The sequence below is a fragment of the Triturus cristatus genome, chromosome 12 (genome assembly GCF_964204655.1).
Source record: "Triturus cristatus chromosome 12, aTriCri1.1, whole genome shotgun sequence".
NCBI lineage: Eukaryota > Metazoa > Chordata > Amphibia > Caudata > Salamandridae > Triturus > Triturus cristatus.
In genome coordinates, this window is record NC_140595.1 from 243,710,767 (window position 1) to 243,735,833 (window position 25,067).

The 25,067-nt window shown below is 47.0% G+C and overlaps 1 protein-coding gene across 2 annotated transcripts in view; it reads left to right on the forward strand.

The window, feature by feature from the left end:
- HASPIN (histone H3 associated protein kinase) overlaps window positions 1-25,067 on the forward strand; it is a 1,547,868-nt gene that overhangs the window by 546,656 nt on the left and 976,145 nt on the right. For both annotated transcript variants that reach the window (XM_085639404.1, XM_085639405.1), the window contains exon 7: window positions 22,988-23,142. In XM_085639404.1, coding sequence (XP_085495530.1) covers window positions 22,988-23,142 — 155 coding nt within the window. The remainder of the gene's footprint in view (window positions 1-22,987; window positions 23,143-25,067) is intronic.

Below are 25,067 nucleotides of genomic sequence, written 5' to 3' on the forward strand. Positions count from 1 at the left end.
GCAGATTGCATCCTTGATTGCATCCTTGATTACAGGAAGGAGTTTGAGGGCATGCAATGGGAGAACTGCTTCTGACTTAAACAGGCAGGCCACTTTCAAATGGGGTGCCAGTACTAGTGTTATCGATTTATATTTTTCTGTCGGGCCTGAGTAGTAGTTTGGAGTGTGCACACTCTTTTGATTCAATCCCAATACTATCGGTGCACAGAGAATTCTACTATGCCCTTCAAACAAGTTTTCACCAAAAATAGCTCTGTCAGAAGGCCTGTTAGTATAACAGATAATAAATGGCTCAACAGCGAATGCAAGCTAGCAAATGGGGCACTACATTTAGCTGTCAAGGAGCATAGCCAGTCTAGGGTAGCTTCGGTACTTAAAAGATACAAAGATGCACTCATCAAAGCCAAGCGCGACTTCGCAGAGAAAAACTGGTAAGATCTGGTATTTGCTGCGAAATGTGACGACAGTCGCTTGTTCTGGCACATTATCACAAAAGGAAGTTTGGAGAATGTAAATACCCTTCGTTACCATATCCAGCCGGAGGTTTGGGTGGAACATTTTTCCAAACTATATACTAAGGCAGGGGACTCTGGCTGTATGGATTGATCTAGAGCCGATCAAACAACTGTTAACCCCTTTCTCTCCTTGAATACAACTGGTACTGCACTGGTTTCTTGTGAGCAAATACCAGACTAAAGACAGGTAAAGCCCCCGGTACTGACCAGAGACCTGGGGAACTATAGAAGTCAGAACCTATGGTTTGGGCCCCGTATATAAATCTCTTGTGAAATTGTATATCGGCTGGTGGGGATATCCCGGCAACTTGGAGGGGAGCTGAGATAATCACCATACACAAAAAGGGAGACGTCTATATCCCCTCCAGCTATAGACCCATCAGCCTGATAGACAATTTACAAAAGATCTTTGCCAGACAAGTTTTGGATGAACTTCAAGCCTAGGTGGAGGATAATGCAATACTGACCCCATATCAAGCAGGCTTTTGAAAATAAGCACGTGATCAGGTTTTCAGATTTACTTTATTAACTTGGAAGTATGTGCTAGTAAGAAAACAGAAACTTTATGTAGCATTTGTCGACCTGAGAGCCGCATTCGATTTTATACCGCGGGAGTTGTTATGGCAAACAATGCTTGATCTAGGCGCACCAGTCGACCTGGTAACCTTGATAGCTAGACTACACAAGGATAACTATGCCCAGGTCAGGTGGGGAAAAATGGTGAATTGACAGAGACGATACCAATACAGTGTGGGGTGCGCCAGGGTTGTGTGCTCACCCCCACAGTTTTCTCTGTTTATTAATGACGTGGCATGTAGACTGCTGGATTACAGGAATGATTCTCCCTCCATGAATGGCGCTAAAGTCTTTACCCTGCTCTTCGCAGGTGATTCTTTACTTCTATCCACAACACCGATGGGTTTACAAATTTTAGTGGACACATTTTTAGATTTCTGCAGGGGGAGGAGCTTGGAACTTAATGTTGCCAAAACTACATTGTGTTTGGGAAAGTACAGGGGAACTACGCGAGGTTAGGATTGCATGTGAAGCGCTTGAGTGGGTTAAAAACTTTGATTATCTTGGGATAAGATTAAGTGAATCACTGAGATGGGAACAACCAGACCAGAGCTACCTTATCCTATGCCACAGGTCTAAATCAATATTGAGATTCCACAAACAGTCTTACACTCGATCTTTAATTCCAGCACTGGAAGTCTATGGTGCTAAAGCCCAAAGTGGCGCTCTGTATGGAGCAGAGATATGGGGCCACAATAATGTCAATAAACTAACGATTTGTGAAAATATTTTTGTCAGGTCACTTATTTAGGTACCCACTATCACACCACTGGTTCCCCTGTTTTATGACCTTGGGATGAAGAGAATAGGTGACATGGCCTTACTGAAACCTTTTATTTATTGTTAATGCATGTGGACGACTCCCCAGCTTTCTGACTATTGTGATTCTTTGAGGGAGGTATTGACGACAAGCTGGGCCAAAATATTACCGTGGTACAAACACATCACAGCCTGGTGTAAATCAATGAATATGTTGGATCTATGGGAACACCCAGGGAAAGCAACCAGTGGCGACCTACAAATCTAGGTATTGGGAGGTAGTGGGCGAGCGTTACGCTACTAGATCATCTAACAACGTTATTCTTAAATGCTAAGCCATGCCCGCGATTTGAACCTTTCCTGGATCAAATCACACCACCACGTGCCAAAAGTTTATATGCTAGATTTATATATGGCAGCCTGCTCCTAAAGTTCCCCAGCAAGGAGGTTACTGGGATATTACCTGATCTATGCCCTGCCTGCGCTAGAACAAAAGAGACTGAAGAAAACGTATTCTTCTTTTGCGCTACATACCAACTGATACGCAGGAGGTGGCTAAGACTGATCTGTCTAAACCTTGGAGCTAGGCAATACAAGACTGCATTTAGAATTCTAAAAACGGATACATCTGGGCCATTAGTCTGTTAGTCGCTTTTTATTCTCCTTTTGGATCACTCACTAGAAGCTTTTATCCTAGGTCGCACTGATTGTTAGTAATAGAAAATAAACCTTTTTTGACTGTGATATGTTGGCTAATGAAAATAATGAATTTGCGTACTGTATATAGACTTTTTTTTAATACCTTTGTATGTGGCGTGACTTTAACCGTAAGGTTGTCAATCTGAACCTAGCATTTTACGTTTTTTTAATGCACGTTTTTTACCCAGTCATTTTATTGTATATTTTAAACTTACTTTCTGAAATGTATTCCATTACAAAATGATGAACCTTTTTATCTTTGTATACTTTGATGGTATAAACAAAACAACCGAATAAAGTTATTTCAAACAAACTTGCAGGGGAAAGGGTCCAATTCCCAAACTGTATATAGCAAAACAACATCTCAACAGGTACTATTTAAAGACTATTAGTTACAGAATGCATACAAATTGGAAAAAGATCGAGACAGGGAGACATAAGTCATAATGTCTCCTAATGTAAGGAGTAGTCTGTATTGAGAACAAGATAAGGACAAGAATAACACTTTGTGACATTAAATGTATATATAACCGGTACAGTCTTGTGCACAATAGTGCTTGTGCAAAGCAACTAGAACAGCGCAAGTGACTAGGTGGAGAAAATAGCGAAAAAACGGCACAGGGAGAACAAGTAAACAATATATACAAAAGACTACTACGGTGCCATTTCATTAATAAAGAAATCAAATGAGATAAGTGTGAGAAGTTGGCCTGGCATATGTTGTCTCCTAGTTATAGGGACACCTTGCACCAGTCCAATTTGACTCTTATTGATGATAGGTTTAAGACAACCTTTAAAGAAAGCTATCCTAGTGGTAGCTGTGGAGAGCAGCCTTCAGGCTAAGTCTTGAAGGAGTGTTTAGCTTATTGTTTTACCTTAATAACCTCTTGAATAACCAAATAAAAGAGTAGTCCACACAGGTGTATATATATAAAATATATGTATTTATTCTAGACAGAATCCCACAGTCTCTTTATGAAGCTGTGGCAAAGTTACAATTTCAAACAAACATTGATAGATACAATAAATAGCACTATTAACATTGGGCCCCAGGGGGGGACCAAACCATATACTAAAAAAGTGGTATAAGAACCACGACAATTCTACAGACAATGCCTAGGGCATTTAGGATCGCTGGCCCCTTAAGAATCCACCCCAGGTTATGAGGAAGGGGACCCCCACGGGAGGCGCGTGCAGTGGAAGTAGCTGCTATCGGAATCTCTATTACAGCCTATGGAGAATGACGCGGTTGGAAATAAACAGTTTAAAAATACTTCTAGCAGGAGTACAAAGTTAAAACTTTAGACTTAAGCTTTTGAGGAGCCCAGTACCACGAGAGTACCGAGGTACCACTGTTACCTGCCCCAGGGAAGCCGAGTGCATAGGTCGTTTCTGCTGTCGGGTCCCGGGCTGATCTTCAATGGGAAAATAGCCAAAAGCGTTGATGATTCCATGAAGATCAAAGATGTGGAGATTGTAGAGAAGAACCTGAAAGCAGAGGGGACAGAGTCTGGGTCACGCAAAGTGACCAGGTGGCTCAAAGCAAAGAGCCCTTCGATGTCGGGTGTTTCAGGTGGAAAGTGGTGTAGCTTGGATCTGCAGCCACGGGCTCCGGGAGGTTTCAAGGAAGGCCAGCTTCTGGAGGGCGACTGTCCCACGTCGGATGAGGGTCGCTGCGGTGTTAGTGTCCGGATTGGATCCACTAAGCCTTGGCAACCGCAACCCACGAAAGATGAACAAATCTGCTACAGTGCAGACCCACGAGGTCTGGGAGAGGTCTCCTTCGAGGAGACTGTAGAGCAGGCCTGGAGCAACCAGGGGAACTCTTAATTCTTGAGATAGACCTCCGCTAGGGCCCACAAGTCGAGAGACAAGGGACCGCGGGAGGCGGCAATTTGGAGTGCGTAAAAGGGCACCCACGGGCCACCGAAGGGGGCTAGGGCGCTGGTCTTTGGCACAATTGCTGTAGAGTGGTTGGCTCAAACGGGCCAAAGCACAACTTCCCCACTGGTCAGGGTCGTGTGCTACGCAAGAGGTGGCCGGTGTCCTGGGGTATTGGGGATCTCGGCACCCACGCGGTCCACGGTGCCCAAACTCGTTGAGCACATTCACTGGCCTCTGGGATGCGCTGGAAACCCACCTCAAGGGTGCTGGAAGTCGTCGAAGTCCGTAGGAGCAGCGAAGTTCCAACCGGGTCACTTGCAGTGTTTCAGGTGCCTGCCAAGCAGGGGGATAACTCCTTTATCCCAAGGGAGATTTCTTCTGTCAGCTGGGCAGCAGCAAGTCGAAGGTCAAGACTGTAAAGTTCAGGATTAATCTGAGGCTCTGGGGCCACGTTATTCACCTTTATCCCCAAGATTAAGGGAGTGTCCAGAGTAGCGTCCACCAATGAGAGGTGAGGCGGGAAAGGGTGGCTACACCCTCTCCCCTTTGTGTGTTTCCCGCCTGGGCGAGGGGCAGGATGCCCCTGAACCGGTTCCAAGCGGTGTATGCAGAATGAGGTCTCTGCAGCTGCCTACGTGCAACTCTGAAAGGACATTTGGTGCACCCACCCTGTTCCAGTCCACATTATCCTGTCTGGGGAGATGCTAGCACCTCCCTGCCACAGGAGCCCTATTGTCCAGCTGGCGAGGCTGGGGTTTTCCCCAAGCAACACCCAGCCAGGGTCGTGTAGGGGGCGGGCAGTAGCCATTTTGTGTTACTTGTGCACTTTTAAATTGGTGTCCAAATTCTACTGCTTTTCCCATATCGCCCCTCTAGCAGGGGGGAATCGTACCCTCATGCCCATGGCTAGACTGAGGGTATGATTCCTACATGTTTGACACCAAACACGATATGGTTCTGTGTAGCCATTCTCAAGTTATCGCGTTATCGCGATAGACTTATAATGCGGTTAAGAGTATATGGTATGGCTACACTACAAACAACCCAGCAATGATTTTACGAAGGTTGCAGAGAGGACTTACTCATGTAGGGGTCCCCCCTCACACATACCTCAGCACCCTGCCTGGTAGGATTACCAAGGCCTGCTATAGGGGTGGCCTATGAGAGTATATGTGTTGTAATGGGGTGGGATATAGGGTACCTATATCCCTGTAAGGGGTGCTAGCCCCACCTTACCCAGACTACATTAGTGGTCTGGTGGTGTCAGTTTGTATGGCTGTCCCAGGGTGGCACAATAAGTGCTGCTGCCCTGGCAGGCCTACTGAGGGACCCATGCCCTGGGTACCTAGGGTACCATCTACAAGGGACTGTCAGGGCATCCTCAGCATCCAATTAGTTTGTACCTAGGGTACTTCACATTAGTTTTAGGGAGAAAGCAGATAGGCTGGGGTCCTGGATAGCAGGATCCCAGCCAGACTAGTCAGAAGCCACTCAAATACCAGGCAAAAAGTTGGGGGCAACCATTAGTCAGATTCCACCTTCCTACATAAGCAATTTATAAAGGACCACAAAAGTTGCTCCCAAAATGATGCTTTATTGGCAACTGTGTTTCTTCCTGCATCCTCTTGTCTGCTGGACTCGATTGCCAGCATTACCACTCTCTTAAATGATTTAACATGGTCCTGAATATGACCTGAAACAAATACTGGTTGAAATGCCGTTGACAATACAGCTTAATTTTGGGCACAACATTTTATGGTCCTTTATTAATTGCTTATCTCAATTGATTTCTTTTTTTTTGAAAACCTTTATTTCGAAATTCAGGACACAGCTATTCAGCCGACAGCCCGAAGGTTCGGCAGCATTGCAAGTTAGATACAGTAATGCGTCCCGGATACAGTACGAAGAGTAATGCAAAGGTCCAATTTTAAATAAACACAGAAAAAACACACAACAACCCCCAGCAAGGCAGAACATTGAAATCCCATGGCGAAAGCCCCCAGGGGAGGCAGGACCCCACTCATCTACTAATTATAAGACTGTGTGCGGAGGAAGAAGGGGAACAGCAGAGGCTCAGAACGGGTACCTAAACCAAAACTGTGCTGGATGGTAGGTCAGTGGGAAAGCTGTTCCTCGGGCGGTTCCAGATCCGGGGCAAGACATATTCCCCCCCTATATTGGTTCCACCGCCCCCAGATGGCGTGCCACTTCCGGGGGCGACCTCTAGAGCAGTAGACCGTCTTCTCCCTAAACATGCTCCAATCCATGTTCTCCTTCCACGCGGTCAGTGTAGGGGGACCCGAGGAGCCCCATAATCGCGCGATATCCCTCTTAGCCACCATGTTACCCAGAGTCACCCATTGGGTCTGTGCCTCATCGAGATCAGTGGGCCCCCAAACGTTCAGGAGGCAACACCGCGCCTCCGGCTGTACCACAATGCCCGTCACCTCCCCCATAACTGCATGGACTCTCCTCCAGAACTCCACAACGACCCCACATTCCCAAATGATGTGCAGGAAAGTACCCACCATACCACATCCCCTTCTGCACAGGCCATCCTCCGAGAATCCCATGTGGACCAGCCGTGGCCCCGTAACATACACCCGGTGCAGTATTTTGAGCTGCACCAGCCTCAGACGCGACGGAATCGCAACCTCCTTAGGCGAAGAAACCGCTGACTGCCAGTCCTCATTATCCAACTCGAGGCCATCCCTGGTCCACTGTTCTCTCAGGCCCAATAGCAAGTCCGCCCGGACGTTTATCAACTTCTTATATATAAGCGAAATCGTGCTCTCGGGCATATGACCATCAAGGACTCGGTCCTCAAGGGGAGAAGACTCCGGCACCTTCTCACCCTCCACTAGGACTGATCGGAGGGCGTGACGCAGCTGGATATACCTAAAGTATTCTGAAGGCCCTAGCTCAAACTCAGTCTGCAACTCCTCGAAAGACTTCACCCTCCCCTTATGCAGCACATCCCCCACCTTGGATATCCCTATCAGATCCCACTTATCAAAGCCCTTCGTATGCCAGAGTCGTCCCAACCGTTCCGATTCAAACAATGGGGTAGCGAGGGTTAGCCTGTCCTTCCAGCCCAGCGAGTCGGTCGCCATCTTCCATACGCGCACCGCCACACCTGTGGGCCCCGTGAGGGACGAGTCTAGGGACCGCGAATACAACGCCCTGTAGTAGTTGCCGCCGCGCAGCAGCCACCTATCCATGGCATACCCAGGGCTGAGGGCCGGGCCGTAGAACCCATGGTTGATCGCGCTCAACTGCGTGGCCCAGTAGTACCGTCGGATGTCTGGGAGCGCAATGCCCCCATCGTACCATGGGAGCGTCAACTTTGAAATAGCTATTCGCGGCCGCCCATCCCATAGCAACGTCCTTTGGAGGCCTTCGACCTCCCGAAAGTATTTAGCCGGTACCCAGTCCAAGGTGTTCTGGAGGGCGTAGAGGAAGCGGGGAAGAGACATCATTTTGAACATGGCCGCACGCCCAACAAGGGAGAGCGGCAGCCTCCGCCAACCCTCAACATCCCGTCTCAAGCGCGCCAAGGGGGGGAGCAGGTTCCTCTCATAGCGCACAGCAGGATCCATGGATATAAAAATCCCCAAATACACAAAACCTTGCTGGGCAACCTGTATCGAACATGTTCTAGGGATCGGTGGGACCTCGCCACTAAGAACGTACAAGTACGATTTGCCCCAATTAATCACAAGCCCTGAATTCCTACCGAACGATGCGAGGACGTCACAGACCACTATAAGGGACTTCTTAGGTGAGGCGAGATACAGCAGGATATCATCGGCATACAGTGAAATACGGTCCTCGTGATCAGGCGACCACCGAAGGCCCCGTATATCCGGGTGCCAACGTATCCACGCAGCCAACGGTTCAAGGGCGAGGGCGAACAACAGAGGCGACAGGGGGCAGCCCTGCCGCGTACCCCTTCCAAGCTGAAACGGAGCAGATGCCCGACCATTCACCACAACATTCGCTAGTGGCCCCTCGTACAGCAAACGGACCCAGCTCACAAACCCGCGACCAAAACCAAACTTGGCCAGCACGGCCCATAAATATGCCCACTCCACCGTGTCAAAGGCCATCGTGGCATCGAGAGATGCCACAACAGCCGGTTCACGCAGCGTGCCCGCCCTGGCGATGACGCCATGAAGACGCCTAAGGTTCAATGCTGTGTTTCGGTGCGGGATAAAGCCAGATTGATCCGGGTGGACCAGATCGCCAAGTACTCTAATCAGACGGGTTGCCAGGAGTTTGGCCAGAATTTTCGGCTCAGCGTTGAGGAGTGAAATGGGCCGATAGGAGGCGCATCTATCTCGGGGCTTACCCTCTTTGTGTATGACCACAATCGACGCCAGCCGCTGATCCAACGGAAGGATCCCGTCTCCCCGCGCCTCCAAGAACATGGCGCGCAGGTGAGGGGCGACCCTATCCGGGAACAGTTTGTACAGGTCGATCGGCAGTCCGTTCGGTCCAGAGGCCTTACCCGAATTCAACGCGCGAATCGCCCCCGCCACCTCGTCAACCGTGATGTCGCCATCCAAATCGTCCCTATCTATGTCAGAGAGGCAGGGCAACTCGATATCGCGGAGGAGATCAGACGAGTCCTCGGGCGGCCTGTCCGACACACAGGAATAAACCCTATGAAAATACTCCGCGAAACACTCCACAATCCCTTCAGGTTCCACAATCACCTCTCCCCCCTCTCCAATCAACTCTGGCACCACTCTATTGACCCGTTCCCTCCTGTCCAGCCACGCCAGGAGCTTCCCCGCCTTATCTCCAACGTCATACAGACGGCCCTGTTGTTCCCTGCTGAGGGTCTTGGCGGCGTCCGTCACCAGGTCCCTATACTCCGCCTGCTTCAAGCAAAGCTCATGCAACGAGGACTCTGTGACCCCCTCCTCCATATCTCCTTCAAGGGCCGCAATCTCCTCCTCTACTCGACGCACTTCGCAATCCCTCCGATTCTTGGCAGTCACCACCAGGGAGAGGGCCTCCCCCCGAAGCACGGTCTTAAAAGCTTCCCACAGCGAGATCGCCGAGTCCACGGATCCCAGATTGTCCTTAAAGTAATTATCTACCTTCTTTACCAGGGCGCTGCGCATCTTGGGGTCTCGGAAATACCAAGGGTTAATGGGGGCCACCCTCCCTCCTCCCTCTCGACCGAGATCCAGCCGGATCCACACTGGCGAGTGATCAGAGATACCACGTGCCATGTGCCTCGCCTCGGATATCAACGAGGAATTGATTTCTTTGTTAATGAATTGCCACCACAAAAATCTTTTGTATATATAATGTTTACTTGTTCCCCATGCGCCGTTGTTTCGCTATTTTCTCCACCTTCTCACTTGCGCTGTGCTAGTTGCTTTGCACGAGCACTATTGTGCACAAGACTGTACCGGTTATATATCATTTAATGTCAGAGTGTTTTTCTTGTCCTCATCTTATCTTGTTCTCAATACAGACTACTCCTTATGTTGTGAATTTATGAGTTATGCCTTCCTGTCTCGTTCTTTTTACGAATTGTATGCATTCTGTTAATAATTGTCTTTGACAACTGTTGAGACATTGTTGTTTTGCTATACAAACTTATCACCTGGTCTCAACTGGGTTTAAGGGTGGCCCCCTGTAGTTTTTCTTAAATTCCCAATCTGGCCACCAGAAGAACTACCCCAACATGAGTCAGCACCCTCAAACTCCCAAGTGCTATGAGTGTTTTGAGTATGGGCACTATAAGGGGATCCCAAGTGCCCAAAAAGAGCACAGCCTCCCACTGGAGGAAACGTCCCAGCGGTGGTGAGCTTAGTTATGGCGGAGGAGTTTGTTCCGGTAAGTGGGGGTGTTTCAGTAAGTAACCCTAGTGTCCCTGGGTGACAGTGAGAAGGTTCTTAAAAGCACATGGCCCTCCAATACTGCAAAGTATAGGCAATGGGTTACCATCATGGGCAAGGTGTTGAGGCTCTGAGAGCCACGGGTGCCAGTATGACTTTGGTAATGTTGTGTAGTTCCTACTGATCCGTAGGATCTGAGCATTGTTTGGACAACATAAACTAAGGGCTTGCTGTCCAGACTGGTTCTGGACACCCCCGCAGGATCAGTTGGCCTATAATCCAGCTAGCTTATTTTCTAGCAACCACTGAACAAGACGACCCTGATCACTCAGATCGTGGAAACAGAACAGAATCTTTCGCTCAGTCACTCGTGCTTGCTTGCTCTCAGAGAAGTATACAGAACACACAGTGGGACGTTATCAATATATTTACTGAACAGACGTTATTCTTGTATAAAATTCATGTGCTGCAATGATTAGGAGACAGAAGCAAATAAATGAGATTACAAGCAACCAAAAGAGTGAGCAGTAGATCCATTTTGACCATGGTGCTGAAGCAATGAATATACGCAGGCATATATACAAAATATGGTAATATGATCCTACGTTGCGGCCCCTACTCTGAATGTACCTAGAGTGTGTATGGGTGTAGAGCCAAGAATCCCCCCAAGGGACGATCCAACCCCATTAGCTGATAGGACCTGACCTGGTCGGCCCGGTCGCTCCTCCTGCCACGTGGCCACCCCGAGTGTGCCGGCTCTCCTCCCGCTGCTGCCGCCGCTGCCGAGCTCAGGACTGCCCCTGTCTTGGTTGGCCCCTGTTCCCTGACTGTCCCTGTGCCTGCTTTTTTCGTTTTGGCTTTTCGCTGGTAACTGTACTTTCTTGCTGCCGTTCTCGTGTGTGCCCTTGTTGTCCCTCTGTCCCTCGTTGCTGCCTGCCCCACCCCGCTCCCTGCCACTGCTCCCCGCGGCCCCACCCCCGCTCCCTCCGGCATCCCCGCACGCTCCCCCCCCCCACTCGCCACCCCGCTCCCGCCTCCCAGCTGCTCCTCCCTCCCACTTAGGTACTTAAAGAGTGGCTCACGGGGCCAGGAGCTGTGACCTGACCTGACCTGGTCGGCTCGGTCGCTCCTCCTGCCGCGTGGCCACCCCGAGTGTGCCCGCTCTCCTCCCGCTGCTGCTGCCGCCGCTGCCGAGCTCAAGACTGCCCCTGTCTTGGTTGGCCTCTATTCCCTGACTGTCCCTGTGCCTGTGCCTGCTTTTTTCATTTTGGCTTTTCGCTGGTAACTACTTTCTTGCTGCCATTATCGTGTGTGCCCTTGTTGTCCCTCTGTCCCTCGTTGCTGCCTGCCCCACCCCGCTCCCTGCCGCTGCTCCCCGGCGGCCCCACCCCCGCTCCCTCCGGCATCCCCGCACGCTCCCCCCCCCACCACTCGCCACCCCGCTCCCGCCTCCCAGCTGCTCCTCCCTCGCCCCGCCCCCCTCCACTCTCCATTTATGGCAGAGTCCGCACGTGCGCGCAGCGTTCACGCGCAGCGGGCGCGCCAAAGGTAAGCCAATCTGCGCCCGTCCGCGCGTGGACCGCACCCAGCAGACCCGGCAGCAAGAAAGCATCCTGGTTCACCGACGAACTCAAGAGCTCCAAGAAGAACTGCCGAGCCCTCGAGAAAACCTGCCTCAGAGACCCGACACCAGACAACAAGACCACCCTCAAGCTCGCCACTCGAATACACCACCAACTGATCCACGCCACCAAGAAAACCGCATTCAAGGAACTACTGGACAACAACGCCCACAACAGCAAGGAACTCTTCAACATCGTCAAAGAGCTCTCCAACCCCAGAGCCGGAAACAACGACATCACCCCTTCGCAAGACCTCGGCAACTCGCTCGCCTCGTTCTTCCACAGCAAGATCGCAGACATACACAACAGCTTCAGCACACAGCCGATGCACCCTACAACCGCACCAACGCCCCCCACCACCACCCTCCGCGCCTGGACCCCGATCAACTCTGAAGACACCATCCGCACGATGAACTCCATCCACTCCGGATCACCAACCGACCCCTGCCCTCACCACGTCTTCAACAAGGCCGACTCCATCATCAACGCCTCCTTCGACACCGCAACCTTCCCAGAGAGCTGGAAGCACGCCGAACTCAGCGCCCTACTGAAGAAACCATCAGCAGACCCCACCGACCTCAAAAACTACCGCCCCATCTCGCTCCTCCCGTTTCCTGCCAAAGTCATCGAGAAGACCGTCAACACATCTGGCCGCCTTCCTCGAGACGAATGGATCCCTCGACCACTCGCAGTCCGGCTTCCGGGCCAACCACAGTACCGAGACCGCCCTCATCGCAGCCACTGACGACATCCGAACCCTGCTCGACAACGGGGAAACAGCGGCCCTCATCCTCTTGGACCTCTCCGCGGCATTCGACACGGTCTGCCACCGCACCCTAGTGCAGCGCCTCAACAACATCGGAATCCAGGAGAAGGCACTGGACTGGATCATCTCCTTCCTCGCCGGAAGAACACAGAGAGTCCGCCTCCCCCCGTTCAGATCAGAAGCCACCGAAGTCATCTGCGGCGTACCACAAGGATCATCACTCAGCCCCACGCTGTTCAACATCTACATGAGCCCCCTCGCGGCCATCACACGCCAACACAACCTCAACATCATCTCCTACGCCGACGACACCCAGCTGATCCTCTCCCTCACCAACGACCCCGCCACCGCCAGAACCAACCTGCACGAAGGGATGAAAGTCGTAGCCGAGTGGATGATGAACAGCCGCCTGAAACTGAACTCAGATAAGACGGAAGTCCTCATCCTGGGATCTTCGCCCTCTGCCTGGGACGACTCCTGGTGGCCCCCTGCCCTGGGCAGCGCACCCAAACCGACAGACCACGCACGCAACCTGGGCTTCATCCTGGAATCCTCCCTCTCCATGACCAGACAAGTCAACGCCGTCTCCTCGTCATGCTTCAACATCCTCCGCATGCTACGTAAGATCTTCCGGTGGATCCCCACTGAAACCAGGAAGACGGTCACCCAGGCCCTCGTCACCAGCCGACTGGACTACAGCAACTCCCTCTACGCCGGAACCACTGCAAAACTCCAGAAAAGACTCCAGCGCATTCAGAACTCCTCAGCACGACTCATCCTGGACATCCCCCGACACAGCCACATCTCCGCACACCTGAGAAACCTGCACTGACTCCCCGTCAGCAAGAGAATCACGTTCCGACTCCTCACCCACGCACACAAAGCGCTCCACAACCAAGGCCCAAGATACCTCAACGACCGCCTGAACTTCTACACTCCCACCCGCCAGCTTCGATCGACCAGCCACGCCCTCGCCGCCGTCCCCCGCATCCGAAGAGCCACAAGGGGAGGAAGTTCCTTCTCCTACCTGGCCGCCAAGACGTGGAACTCCCTCCCTACCCACCTCCGCCTGACCCAAGACCACCTCGCCTTCAGGAAGCAACTCAAGACCTGGGTGTTTCGAGCAGTAGCGGACCCCCCCCCCCCCCCACCCCAAGCGCCTTGAGACCCTCCGGGTGAGTAGCGCGCTATACAAAAAATGCTTGATTGATTGATAGGAGAGAGTGAAGGACCCAGTCTTGGTTTCTAGTTGGATACCCCTCAGGGAATGTTAAGCTGGTGTGTGGGGATTTCTCAGCATTCTTAAACCTTCAGTTTCCGCAGAAGTGCCTCCTCTACCAATCTATTGGGATGCTTATTATTTATAATAAAAAGCAGCTTTCGCGATATGCGTGTTAGTTTAGTGATGTTATGGATATTTAGATAGGGCTTTCGCCCCGTGGGTGAAAGATAGGACGACCTTTGTACCTAGTGCGTAGAGGCCTAGTACATGATGTTCAAGGCATCGTAATAATGTTGTGCGAAGCTGGATGTGTAAACAAAGTTGCAGAAAAACTAATCCAACATTGTTGTGCATGCAAATGTGTGCAAAAGTTCACTACTGAAACATTATTTTCTAGGACAATGTAAGAAATAAGTTGCTTCGCTACATGGGCCTAACTCGGAAATATAACACCCACTCCTCATCCTAAGGGTTGATATAGAAAAACTATCTAAAAGGCCAGCATATCATAAAATGCAAAAAAGGTAAAAGCTACTCTGAATATAGTCTAAAAGTAAGTTTCCATTTAAAATATCCATAAAATACCTTAAAGGGATTATACTGTTTGATATCTTAAGCACTCCGAAAGCCATGGTGCCTAACAAAATAAAACAAAAACAGTTTTGGACGATTTTTGTTTAAAAAAAAACAAGCCAAATTGTTCCACACTGAAAAAGGGCAATTATTTCATGTGTTCCCAGTGGCAGACACAACATTGCTTTTTTCCATAACCGCAGAAGACGATCCCAGAGGTGCACCAAGAAGCAGATTTATGGAGCAAAGGTGATTCCATCCAATTCCCACAGCAGCCGCTGAGGGAGAGACTGCATCCTGTGTGCTTATCGTTGTCCAAGTCACTAGAAGCCGAAGCATCCCGTGGTGGATTCAATAAATGCATTCATCAACAATGGAAGACGCTGTGGACAATACCCATGGGCTGTTTACAGGTCCAGCAGTACATCAATGTCCAATGGCGCAACCAATTGTGATCCTAGGCAAATGTCCAGTATGCATTTGTGGCCGCAAAGCAGGCAGTAGAATATATGTTGTATGCAGTTAAGCCAAATAGGCCAGAAGGACAAGAACCAGTGTTCGTCCAGTTCTCGAAGTCTGCCAAACGTGTGAACCATGTGCATCGTAGCAGAAGTAGAGCTGTCTCCATTCTGAATCGAACTGGGACATCCATTACGGAGCAGGAAAAATAAAATCAGAATATCTGGCAAAAGTAGCAGGACAAGCGGGAGCCCTCCAAAAACGCTTCCCAGCATGGATTGTATAAATTATAGAATAACTCTGAAGATTGTCTGAAAGGCGCTAACCAATCCAGAGCTGATGCAATTAAAAAAGTGCACTATTCCTTTAGTATCGGGAATGTTAAAGGTTAAAGCTATGATGGACTGGCTCCCCAAAATGCTGCTGGGAGTTAGTCTGCAGTAGTGTCTGTATCTGAGGCGAGGACCTTGCAACCTGAAGATCAAACATTTCTCTGCCGAAGTTACGGCCACATCCTGATTAAAAAGCATGGCTTTCAGTTGGCTAAGGGAATCAAAGAGTATGTTGGAAGCATTTTTCGAAGGCCACATCGCTTTCTCCCTAATTTTGCAGGCAGGTGTAAACAAGACTTGTGTACAAGTGACTAAGGATTTAACACTTACCAGATAGGCGATACCCAGTCCCATTCCACAGCAACCTTAAACTTTCAGTATCAAGTAGCTCCCATTCGAGAGTAGATTGAAAACTGGACGTATCACGGCATATGGGGAACCCTTCAGATAACAGGACATGTTTGCAACAGAAGCATTGCATGCCCCATGAAGGGAAATGTCCTTGCAAACTAAGGACCCGCTTAACTCTTCCTCACAGTTGGAACCACTAAGAAAAACAATTGTGTCCCCTTTCCTGCATTTAAACCTGAACAGTAATTCCCAATACTCATCACATAACCTTCGCCTAGTGCTTCATATCTGCCTACCTTAAGGTATTAGAGACAATATTCAAATTGGAAAGTCATGACCCCGGTGATATAACCATGGATAATCTAGTCTGTGGATGGTATCTTCGCCACGGTAAAAGGTAATTGGTCTAGTTTTGCAATGTGCAACATGGTGTATTTCGCATCTCTGTGTGCCATAGTTATCTGTGTTTCCGTCAGATGATATTCAGAAAACAGGCTGGTAGTTTTGATGTAACGCCACAGCACGTGGCCAAAACGTAGTGTTTTTTACGTCCAGCTCAGTATTACGATTGATCATAATTGTGACTGTCCATGTTGTATAATAGACGTGTCCTGCTGAAGTATGTCAATTGCCAAATAGACAATGTTGCCCAGTGAATAAACTCTGGATGAAAATGTGGTCACTCTGTTGTTAAACACAGCCACGGCCTTTTCCATATTAACGCTGTTGATCTCACACAATATCTCTGCAGCTTCCTGCTGAGAAATCTTCCATAGCTCGTTGTATATTCCATACAAGAAACACTTTTGATGTGGGTTTCTGAGACCCAGTTAAAAATCCCAGATCCAGGTCATCAGAAAGAAGGGACAAGTGTTTTTTCACCTGGGAAAGTGTTGAGGTCTTTAGCCAATCTAAGCATAACTTCCCAACACTATGATGTCACCACTCCTGCGTGTTCTGTTTGTACATAGCGTAGGTCAGGCCTGTTGATCTTAAACCCATCTGAATTACCCAGGAATCTAGACTGACATTTATTAGTGTCTAAGGGCCAAACCAACCAACTCTGTTGATCAGGATCTGATGTATTGTATGATCCACATGGCATCCAACTTATCCTCACTATGCTTCATGTATTGTTGGCAATGTTCAAAACGTGCAAATGTGGGAAAGCTGGGTATGTTCAAAACGAGGTGATGATATCATTTAAAGGAATTTTGAACAAATATGTATTTCACAAAAGTTTAGTAGGACCATACATATCATACGATACCCTGTCCCATGTTATTCAATCAGGAACTGGAACTGCTTTAATGTTCACCAGGTAGAGGTCCCTCAGTTCACGGTGCAATGATGCATGTGGTTTTAGTACTAAGTTCCCATTTTGGACTGCCAAGCGTTTTGGGAGATAATGTCCATTCAGAAGTAGAAAAAAGACAGTTACCAAACCAATCCATGCCTAACATATGAATGTGTCCATCTGTAACGCAACTGGTGCCGACGTAAAGTGCTCTGATACCTTTGGGTCTAGTTCACGCTATATTAAAAAAAAAAAACATAGTACCAGGAAAAGTTATCAATTCGTAACCCAGAGATGTATCCTGAGAGCAACAAGGCATGTCTTTTTTAGCCAGAGATAGGGAGAATAAACTTGTAGCTTGAAAGGGAGTGGTGGTGTTAGCAATTCAGGTTCACTTCAAACAGATAAATGCGTCATAATGCACAAAGTAGCCAGACACCATCCGATCTATTTTTGGCAGCTCAATAGCTTTTGTAGAACCAGGAGATGACTCGATCTATGCTGTATTCACATAGATGTCATCGATTTGTCGAATTGAAATTTCTATACTAGTAGATTGTACAGTTGAAGTTTCAATAGGGGAGAAGTATTTCATTGTTGTTCACTGCTTCTCTTTGGTAAGTGGGATCTTCATTTGATATTAAAGATTCGATCTGAACTTTCTGTAGGTAGTGAGAGGAGATCGGCGGCTACCTAGAAGCCCACGCGGCCTACTGTTGAGAATCGGCCACATAGTGTGGTTTGATCAAATCGATGGAGACAAACTTTTTGTCTTGGCGACTGGCAATAAGCCAAAGAAGTACAGTTCTGGTACCTTCAACAGCCAGGACAGGTACATGCGCTCTGTAAAATGGCCTAGATTATTTCTTGTCCACTAATTTTTCTCTGACCAGGTCCCCAATCTCCGGGACCCAGGCAGCTCTTGCCGATACTGCTTTCACTTCCCCAGTGGCGGTGCGTTTCTCTTGGACGTTGCTTTGTAAAGCTCGGTATTCCTTTAGGTCCTGTAAACCATCTAAACAATCATTGATGTCAAATGGTGTTTCATCCGCCACTGTGCTGACACTATCGAGGTCTGGTACCCACATTCTCACCCCAAACAGGAGCTCATAGGGTGTACAACCCCCCTAGGGATTTTCTTGGCATGTTAAGTAAGTGCCCTCTGGGCCCCGTATAGGTGATTAACCCAACTGCCACCTGAGCCTAGTACACTAGCTGTTAAGGATTGCTTTAAGTCACGGTTCTTCCTCTCAGCTACCAAATTTTCCCCGGGATGGTAGGGGGCAGGAGTACTGCAAGGCCACACCCAAACGTCCAGTGGCTACTTTGTAAGCGGGAGAGCTAAATGCCAGACCCTGGTTGAAGTGTAATGTGCCAGTCACGTATGTCCCGATAAAGACTCTCAAATCTTTTATAATAGTTTGGGCGTCAGCTGAGCACTCTGGCCCAACCCATAGGAATCTAGAGAAGGAATTCCCTGCCACCAAGATGTACATGTAAGCCCCGTCAGAGTGTAAGGGGTTGCAGTGAACCAAATAGGCACATGCAAGAGGTTTGTCTGAGATCAATGAAGGTGTTTGCGGGTGACGTGCTACGGTGCCTTTAATTTGCTGGCAGATGTCGCGTTTGAGGATTATGTTCTTGGTCTGTTTAGTGAGACCTGGCCACCAGTAGCGCTGCTTTAGTAGTGAAACTAGCAGTAATCCCTGCATGAGCTGAACCCAGACCCTCGTGCTAGTAGTATCAATCTTAATCTGCAATCAATGTTTGATATTACTCTGCCCCCTACTCCTTGAATCTGAGCTTACAGAATATTTTGTGCATCCTATATGTAGGAGTACTTGAGTGGAAAGCCTTTCGGCAGTGCTGAGCTGTTGTGTGTGGCATTGACAGCTATCATAGATAATCCATCTATCTTCATACTAGAATTAGTGATTGCAGCAACGGCAGCAGTACAAACTATTGTTTGGCGGCTTCATCCGCCATTGACTACTCTTCAACGTGAATGCCAACATGCTGATGACTCCTAACATGAGCCCGTGGCAGGCCTTGTTTCAGCTTTGCCACTTGTTCCGAAAATATCTTGGTGCTTGATTGACAACCCTTGGAATCTCGAAACCCATTTTAGCCCCAATAGTGAAGGTATTCATGGTAAGACTGGACACAGTAAAATGAATCACACACGATAAGTGTTGGGAATTTGCTATCCGTATTTTGTAGTTCTGCCAGCTGTGCTGTACAGTCCCATAAGGACTGTGTGTGTGTGTGGTGTTTCAGGTATAAACTTTTCATCTTGCATGCACTCTTTTACTATTGCACATGCCGTGGAATATTGCTGTTTGTTCCTATGGCAGGTTGAGTAGATCCACCAGTATAAATGATGCATTCATATCGATCTGGATACATAATTTCATTCGGTAGAGGATATTCTTGTTGTACTGCAGGAATGCTTGTGTTTGTAATGTAGCGTCAAATCTGTAGTCTACATCTGTTGCACTAAGAGAGTTGGCCCCTTTAATCCATCTTGGATGTAGAGCCTTAGCATTCGGAATGCTTGCTTTAGTAACGGCCTCTAGGGTCGGAACTGGGGTAACAATACTTGTGCGTTTTCACTGAGCCAGCTGGGGGCCTCATTACAACAGTCTGTACAGCTGTGAGAATGTTCTCAGTGGGTGCAAAACACATTTCAACGTTTGTGTAAAAATGTGATTTGTACGCTATAGGTACTGTATCACCTTCATTGAAAATGATATAGGTGTACCCGGTTGGTCCACCGACTACGCAGATCACCAGGTTAGTTGTGTTGACACGCGTGTGTAAATGCCTGGAAGATAGCATGTCCTCTTGTACAGAACACTAAATATCAGTGGGTTCCTGTGCCCAGTGTTGCACTGAAAAATCAGTTCTAATTAAGTTGTAGAATGGTTTTACCCTTTCTGCACAATCCAGAATGCAAGTTCTGCCAAAATTCAAAAATCCTACATGGATTGTAGTCTTTTCAGAGTTGGAAGTTGGAGCAGTGAACATTTAAAAAAAAAAATGTGTAGCCAAACTTTTGGCTTCACTTGATAACTTGTGTCCTAGAAACAGAATACTTAGGTGCGCTATTTTTGATTTCTTGAAATTAAATTTGTAACCCAGGCAAGAAAACCCCCCTATTATGTTTTTACTCTAGCCAAATGTTACATTCATTCATTGTCCATCAGATAAATATCTACATTGGACAATGCCTCTTCACCAAAAATGTGAAGTTACTCTGGCGGAAAACAGCCTAGGGCTATTCTTATACACTTGTGACAAATGACAAAATTGCCTCCGAGACCCTAGCGCTGAAAATGCTGTCATATATATACTTCCATAACATAACACAAGTGATCCTTGAGGAATCATTTACGTAGAACTTATTATTTAAGAATCGTCACAAAAGTGAACTGAATTTGCACAACTCAAAAGGTTTCTCATCCATAGAAATTTCTTTTATGTATTAGAATCAATCATTTTTGTCATAAAAAACTTTATCGACAAGAAAATTATACATTTGTAACATCATGTATGGAAACAAATTAACTACTGAATTTATATCCCATGAACAGTAGTAATAAACACCTTTTGTTACACAGCATGGATAGTTCATCAAATCAACCATACATTGAAATCAAATCATAGTTTGTATTCATTTCATTATGCATCAACACATAATACTATAAACAATAAGGTGTGGTGGCGTCATCTTAAATAATAAGTTCTACGTAAATGAGTCCTCCAGGATCACTTGTGTTATGTTATTGATTATACCCAGTTCCTTGGGGAATAGTGGGTTGCCCTATTGATGTTTTATATATACTTCTAGGTGCTATATTCTGGCAGCAAAAAAACATTTGAGATGTCTAGTGTTTTGTATTACTCCTGCAGTGTTACTCATTAGTGCGGCACTATATGCATTCTGTACTGCAAATGTGCGTATGGAAGCGTTTAAATGTCTGTAATCTAATACTAGACGATCTCCGTTGTTTTATTTTTACAGGAAAGAAGGGATTATTCATAGATGAGGTGCAATTCTCTATTACACCCTGGCACTCAAGTTGATCGAAGATCACACTGACTTGTTTCTTTGCTTCATGTTTAATTAGGTACTGTCTCTGCGGTTGAGGTATAGTTTTTAACGGGAAATTGTAATGAGGAGACTCATCATCCCACCCAGAATCATTGCACTATAGAGCCGGCGCTTAAGCTGATGCCCACTCCTGTGTGTATATATTTTTAACTGATTCTGATACGGGGTCGGAGATAGTCGGTAAAATTATTTCTTCTTCCACTGGGAAATATTTTACGAACTCAAGTGGCCAATCCTTTTCAGCCAAAAGAATGCCATAACCATATGTCCGGTTCTCCCAAAAAGAAACCCTTCACCTGTCTTTGTATCTCCCCCTCTATTTGGAGCGTTATTTTGTGTAAATGATGTGGGACACTTATTCTTTTATATTGTTCCATACCACACTTCTCCTAGTTGAAACCCCGATGGCATCCCATGTTAAAGCCACTGAGCGTTGGCACCTCCTACAGCCAGGTGCCGTGTCATAGAGGGGTTTGTTGTGTAAGTTTACCGTCCCGTTGTACGTGACGCAGAGCAGCATGCCAGGCTAAGAATACTACCCGTGTAACCATAGGCATATAAGAGGGCACCGGGGAGCCATACAGTAATGCCTGTATAGCAGGGAAACCTAATAGGGAAAGGTCCAGTTTATAAGCAGGGTCTGACCACTCCCTGTTGAACCAGTAATGGTCGAGGAGGAGGTAAGAGGCAAGAAAATAGAGGTATAGGTTGAACATGCCCAGACCACCATCTAAGGTGCCTCGTTCGCAATGGGTGAGCGCTAATCAGGGCCGCAATCCCTGCCATAGAAAGGTCTGTGCGTCCCTTTCCAGTCCTCGGTACCAGGACCTCGGGATCTGGAGATGTAGGTTTTGAAAGGTGTAGTGAAAACGGCAGTACCATCATTTTGTACAGCGCTATATGGCCCATTATGTTAAGGGGAGGCTTTGCCATTTCGTTAGGTCTGCTTTTATCTTTTTCAGCAACTGTCAGAATCTTGATATTTTGAAGATATTGAGGTTTGCAGGTTATTCTAACGTTTAGGCCCAGTTCTAGTTATACGTGATCATGTGCATTAATATCCCCCCATGCTCCTGTCAATCATTGCCTTTGCAGGTTCTGTCAGTTACAAAGTAGAAAATGCGATACGTTCTAAAGCATTGATTTGAATGAAACATGTATACTAGCTCAGGATAGCAGTAATAAGTATTTGAGGCATGATATACAGATATGCAATCCTTATATTAAGTGTTTGATTCCTCATGAAGCCAAACTTGTGTAGTTTTGTGACTTCTCGGTTATTCTTTTTGTGTGCCATGATCTTATACGTTTATGAAAGATCTGGGGTTTCTGCTTAGTAAGAAGGGGATGATACTGGAGATTGTTTGCTTTCTTTTGTGTTCTTCTCTCCAGTGTTGCTTTTTTTCATTTTGCCCTGCATGCATATTTTCTTCTGTCTACTCCTTCCCACCGTGCATGTTTACATTATATTCACTCTGTGCTTTTCCTTTTTAAGTCTCGCCTGACCCAGCGCATGCGCTGGTTTGGCGAGACTTATTGAGAGGGCTCCAAGAAGTGCTACCAGGCCAGCCTAGAGCTACAGTGCATGTGCGTGGGCGCGCGCACCGTGCTTTACAGCGATTACTTTCACTTTAATGTTTGATCGCAATCGCTTTCACGGCCGCTTTGCATAGCCAATAGGTCTCGCTTTTGGGACCTTATAAGTATTTAGTTATGCAACTGTTGCATGGCTAAACACTTATAAGGCCCCAAAGGCGAGACCTATTGGCTATGCCAATGCTGGTTTAATTTGTTTTTCAACCTTCCATATTATTTCTCCTGATTGCCAACTTATTTGCTTCTTTTCTTTGCTCACTCAGACATGTTTATACATAGTTAGATTCATTTTTCGAGTCTTTTTCAGTATGGCTTCAGCCTTTGGTTGCGTGTCTAACTGGGGTGGTCTTTCTCTCATTAACAGTGGAAGTTGAAGCACAATCAGAAGATGAGGGAACCAAGACACACATCCCAATTGCACCGTCCACTCCATATACGCACATCAAAAAACTTGGAATCCTCAAGACTCCTGAAGGGCAACGACTTAACTTGGAACATTTTTCAGGAAGATCATCTATGGTAAGCAGCATTGAGGTGGCACAGGAAATGTAGGATGGGTCTCCTTAAGCATGTTCCATGACCGCACTCTCACTTTCTAGCCAACATGAAATAAGGAACAGGTCAACATATCAAATAATCTATACTAGGCATTTCTTTCATAGCATAGACTCTTACACTGAAAGGAATGGGGTGATTGAGCATGGCAGGTTTTGTCATGAGTACATTGCATTTTTGTGATTGTCCCAAATGGACTATGTGATCGAGTAGGAGGCAGGGAATTCCAAAATGCCTCCATTTTTACATTGCTGGAGTATTTGAAAAGATCACTTTCAGTAGAAGGAGGCTAAATCATGTTGATTAAAATACCCTCAGCCATCTCAGGTTCACAGGAAGATACTGAAATATATATCTGTTTTGATATATATCACCTACTGGCTGTTGCCAGTAGGTAGTTACATTACAGTTAGGACTTAGATTCCATAGTGTTTTTGACTTGCCTATATCTTTGGTGCCATTTGACGAATCTTCAGGAAATTTTCCCAAACAAGTGCTCCTGTGGTTCTTGTGAAACATGGAAAGTTTCAGGGTGATCCATCAAGCGGGGGCCGAGAAAAAGGGGGGAGGTAAAAAAAAAAGAACATAACTAATGTTAATTACGATAGGGATTTTAAACACGACTACAGCCCAAACTGCTGAACAGAGATAGACCAATTTTGGTAGGAAGGTAGATCTTGATCCAGAAAGTTACCTTTTTGTGCTTTGGTGTAAATCCGTTATGTAGTTTTCGCAGTATTACTGAAATCCAAATTTGTTTATATAGGGAGGCGGATCCTCCATGGATCCTCCTTGGATTGGCGAATCCACACGCCAGAAGCAATGTGATTAGCTGGCTGCAATCTGAGAGGAAAGTTGCGGTCACTGTTTTGTTCATCGGGACTCGATTTCCCAGCAAGTAAAATAGTTATAAATTGATAGAAGGGATCAGAGTAGAGGTACCCAAACCCCATGGGACCAACGGAGGGTTCTGTGAGGGGGACCCCTTATGGGCTAGAAATTGTCCAAGTCGTTCTTTTTGTTGTTTTTTACCAGGCAAGCCTCCCTGGATCCTCCCAGATTTTGGTGGATTTGCTAATCCAGACCTCAATAAAAAAAAACACACTCACTCGCAGATCCACACTCCTACTCACCACACACTCACCCACACCACACTCACTCACACATCCACTTACACACCCACACAACCACTCACAGACCCTCAAAACCACTCATGCACCCACTCACAGACCCCACTCCGCTTTACCACACTTTATAATTATCTCAAGTAACTATAACTTGTCCCTAGGGTAACTAGAACTCATGCACTGCTAATTACCCCACATATTGCAACACATCTTCAGGGCTTGAAAAATCCAATCACCTGCACGCATTTGCTAGCCAGATTTACTTAGGACGAGCTATTCTTAGGTCCTACTTGCCCTTTCTGGTGAGAAGGAAGACAAACTGACTTTTGACCTCTGTCAAACTCGACTTAACTGTAATGTATTTAATCTCGGTCTATGAAAGCAGAGCACATGTGACAAGCTAGCAAGATTTAAAGGCATCCTTATTGCTCACAAAGTGAATGAGCAATAAAAATATCTTTAAATCTTGGTAACTTGTCACATTTGCTCTGCTTTCATGGACGGAGATTAAATGCATTACAGTTAGTAGAGTAGATTTTTTAAAGTTACTAGACCTGCAGGTCTAGTAACAATTTATTATTTTTTGAGCCCTGATCTTCTATGACATTGTTGATATCACTGCAACTTTTGCAGTGTAATTATTAGTTACAAACCTGTGTATGGCGGGTGCATGCATGGGTTATATTTACCTTTAGATAACTAAAACTGCTGAATTTCTATGGTTTTGTGTGTAAACTTGGAACTTATCTATAACGTTCCTGT